The sequence below is a fragment of the Perkinsus marinus genome (genome assembly GCF_000006405.1).
Source record: "Perkinsus marinus ATCC 50983 genomic scaffold scf_1104296970862, whole genome shotgun sequence".
NCBI lineage: Eukaryota > Perkinsozoa > Perkinsida > Perkinsidae > Perkinsus > Perkinsus marinus.
The window spans coordinates 1-4287 of NW_003202286.1; the positions used below are offsets into that span (position 1 = coordinate 1).

The window sequence follows — 4287 nt, forward strand, 5'->3', positions numbered from 1 at the left end:
GATATGAAAAACATATTTCACGACTACTGCATATCACCGCGAATAATATCGCGTTTTTCACCGAGTATTACGCCACTTCACATAAAACGGGTTGTGAAACTTTATTAAATTAACTGCTTTTTTGAATTGTGTGTTTTTAAGGTCGCATTGGTGGCAGCGGAGCTTTTGGGAAGCATAGTTGAAATAGATGCGCCCAATGCATCGGCTGTTTGCGGTGAATCTGTTGATTTTTTCGAGGTAAGTATTATGGAATTTCCCCTAAAAACAGTGGGGAAAATTATATTTCACGACTACTGCATATCACCGCGAATATCGCGTTTTTCACAGAGAATTACGCCACTTCACGTAAAACGGGTGAACCAAACTGTTATGCGAAATAGCATTTTCAAATTAGCCTTCAATTTTTGGGAGTTCGGAAGTCAACTTTGAGTAATATCAACACGATAGCAATGTGAACCGATTGACACCAACGTTTTAGAAGCGTTCCGTAGTCTGTAGTCGTATTAGTTTTAAATTGAATAAAGCCATACCGGAAATCTAGATATGCATATCTGTTTGGTTCACACTGAAATCTAAATCACGATGAATATTTTAGGTCCTTTCGGAAGTTCTCAATAAGCTCGTGTCTATGCCCGGGGTGAAGTATAAAATATGCCGTAACGATTTGGCAACAATTTTGATGTTGCTGATGGAAAACGGTGTAAGTCTATCGGGGCTGTGTGGGAAAGGTGTGCATGTGTTGGTGACAATATGAAAATTTTTGGGGAGATTATTGTCGTTTTTTTTGTAAATTTTTACCCGAAATCTTGTGTAGTCTTCGATAATTGGTGAAAAAGTGGCGAATATATATTCCCAGTTCAACACTGCATTTTTTCAGCGTGGAAAGTTCTTCAAGAATTTGCTAAAATCGGGATTGTTCGCAATGATGTTATTCTGGGTTGTCAAAGACTGCGGTGACTACAACAGAGTTAAGGAGCTTGCTCAAGGAAGCGTGCGGAATATGAGGCCACTTACGGACCCATTGGTGAGGGGGATAATTTTGTGGCGCAGTGACGGAATCTCTCAGACCATATTCGACGTTAATGCATTGCGACCGGGGAGGATGGGCTCGGCTGAGGACGTCCAGTTGAGAATAATATTGTGGCGCGCGGTAGCGTTCGCTGTCAGCAACGATGAGGATTGTGCGAAAGAAGGGGAAAATTACGGTAGGGAGATTCATTGGAATGTGGAGAATTTAAAATGATTTCTTTATATGGGAGATACGAAGTGACGAAGTTTTCTTTATTTCATATCGTTGTCGGATGAATTGCATGGGCTTGTATGAAAATGTGTTGATGAGGGAGTGGGGGTGGACTTCGTATAGTGGTGATTCCCCCGTGATATGAATAACATTAGTGAATAACATATTTCACAATTCACTTCGCGGAAGACAATTGTATTTTGCGCTGCGGAAACATATACGTCTTATAATTTACATAGAGTATTACGCCACTTCACGTTAAACGGGTCGTGAAACTCCATCAAAATTTTCTCTGGTAGGATTTACAACAGCTTTGCTGGCCGCGTTGAAAGGCTCGGGAATATCCGGAGGCTCTACTACGTATGGTATAATGCTACAATCAGCAGCATTATCATCGATATCGATGGTGTTAGAAGGCGCTGTTGGTTTGAGGAAAGTCTTCGCTGAGGTAGGCTGCAGATTTAGTTTTGATTGAAAAATGTTTCCGAGTCATTTGTTGTGATAGGAAAATAAATTTCGCAATTCACTCCATAATGATTTTGAATTGAATTTAAACGGTAGTTGTTTTCGTTTCGCGTTTTTCGTGCCATTTCACGTGAAACGGGGGGAATTAAATCACTAGGGACGCGAAATTTTCGTACTTCATTAATATAATATTTCATCTAGTTTTTAATTGGTTAGTTCATCGTGTTAAAACTTCTACTGGTTGTTCATCCCGTACGCGTGCACGCTCGAAATTGCAATATGTAGCTGTCATCGTTGATAAAGAGTCATTATGAAAATTTTATGTTGAAGTAGAACATTTGTTGTTGGTGAGTGGAGATATGAGCGCACAGCGAAGATTCGTGTGGGTGTTGGAGGAGTTTTTGTCGAGTAAATTATTAACAATGCGAAATTATATGCATATGGTCGGGAAAAATTTTGGCAATCTTTGTAAGTGTTCGATAAACCGCTTTTGAGATTCAAACGATGTTGTGGGAATATACGAGTGCATGGTATTGGTGACAGTCTGGAAAATCTGAGGAAATTTTGAGGGTGGTTTTTGCACACTTCTACCCGAAACCGTTGGTAAACTTGTGAGCTCAGCTGAGGAAAACAAACATATATTACAACAGCACTTGATTTAACGACGCTACCGTTAGTTTATCTAATGTGTAAAACATGATCTTGGGAGCTCGGAGATTTGATAGCTCAGTCGAGGCGAGTATAAATAGCAATATTCGAGGAGTGTAATACTCCATGTGAAAAACGCGATATTCGCGATATGACGTGAATGAAAAACACTTGGCGAGTTACACCGGACGAATCACTTCATATCACGTTAAACACATCACGTGTTTTACGCGTTTATCACCGCTCACAGGCGTTTTTCGCGAAGTGAAATGTGAAATATATTATTTCACTAGTGTTTTTCATATCATCAGTGAAACTTTACTGTTCAGGCCGATGGGGTGAATATTGTCCTACGATATGTACAGCGTTTGGTGGGAGAACGCCACAGTAGAAGTGGCAGTGTTGATACTCAGCAGCATTACGCGAAGTTGTTTAGTAAATCGCTTAACACCTTGATGCTTGGTAAGCTGTTGAATGTGTGTGTTTTATTGGAGTTTCACCACCCTAGAGATACGGAAAACACTAGTGAGAAATATATTTCACGACCACTGCATATCACCGCGAATATCGCGTTTTTCGCAGAGTATCACGCCACTTCACGTAGAACGGGTTATGAAACTCCATTGTTGTGAACGATTAAATCGGAATTTTTCACCCCGATGAGGAAGTACTTTGCTTAATCTGATCGGGAGAATTTCTGTTCTTTTGGTGAAAATTTTGAACATTTTTCCCGGAAATTTTCCGCCTCGTTGCACTTGGTGATATTGATAATGAATTGTCGCATTCGCAGGGTTAGAGTTCTGTAAGGCGAGTGTGACTGAGGAGAATACCGAACTTAGTACCGCAGCTGTACCGATCCTTTGTGGAATCATCGCGATGGATGGTGACACGGAGATGAGACACGGTGAGAATCTTCTATTCTGAAGTATGTTGAATATTATCGTAGCTTCATGTGGGTTTTGAATTCTGAATGGTTCATTTTATGAATATTCTATCTCGTCGAGTTTTGAATATTTTGTTTTTTAACCTATTTTGAATCTTTTGTTTTGAACCTATTTTGAATCTTTTGTTTTGAACCTGTTTTGAATCTTTTGTTTTTAACCTATTTTGAATCTTTTGTTTTTAACCTATTTTGAATCTTTTGTTTTTAACCTATTTTGAATCTTTTGTTTTTAACATATTTTGAATCTTTTGTTTTTAACCTATTTTGAATTTTTTCCCATTGGTGCACGTATGTCTTAGTACTTCATTTCTCTGAATTACTGATTTTTGTTTTTCTCCAATGTGACGATTTCGGCTCGAAATTGTCATTGAAATATCAATTCACTTCAACATACGCTCATCTGTGTTCATTGGAGTTTCACAACCCGTTTTACGTGAAGTGGCGTAAAACTCGGTGAAAAACGCGATATTCGCGGTTATATACAGTAGTCGTGAAATTCGTTTTTCACTAGTGTTTTCGGAACTCCATTATCGGACATCATCTGTATCTTACCTTCTGGACAACATATGTATCAAATAGTCGTCATAGAAACAAAGATATTTTCTGTTGCCAATTTATGGCTAAATGATACCGCTCTTTTCTCATCCTCAGACGCCCTTCCCCCGTTGCACAGTGAGTCCCCACGGCAACTCTTCCCAGCTGCTGAACCCGTATCAGTCATAATCAGCAGCCCACCTGTTTTTAGCAGGTCTGAGGACGGTAACATTGCTGGAGTTATATCACAGGTGAAGTGGAGAGAAATAATTCGAAAATGTTCTTGTTGAACTAATTGAGTGCATCTTGAGTCTTTCCTTTTTTTCGTTTTTTTTGCTTTTTTCTTTTAATTTTTTTGTTTTTTTTTCGTTTTTTTTCGTTTTTTTTGTTTTTTTTCGCTTTTATCGTCTTTTTCCGATCACTATGTCTTTCCAAATTATGTTTTTCTGTTATTCTA

The 4287-nt window shown here is 38.8% G+C and overlaps 1 protein-coding gene across 1 annotated transcript; it reads left to right on the forward strand.

Moving 5' to 3' along the window:
* Positions 1-922: 922 nt before the first annotated feature.
* Positions 923-3277, forward strand: Pmar_PMAR008943 (hypothetical protein; the record flags this gene model as incomplete). Its single annotated transcript, XM_002767218.1, has 5 exons — positions 923-1024; positions 1067-1205; positions 1654-1688; positions 2683-2815; positions 3144-3277. 5 exons carry the CDS (start codon positions 923-925, stop codon positions 3275-3277), a joined length of 543 nt encoding a protein of 180 aa, XP_002767264.1.
* Positions 3278-4287: the final 1010 nt, after the last annotated feature.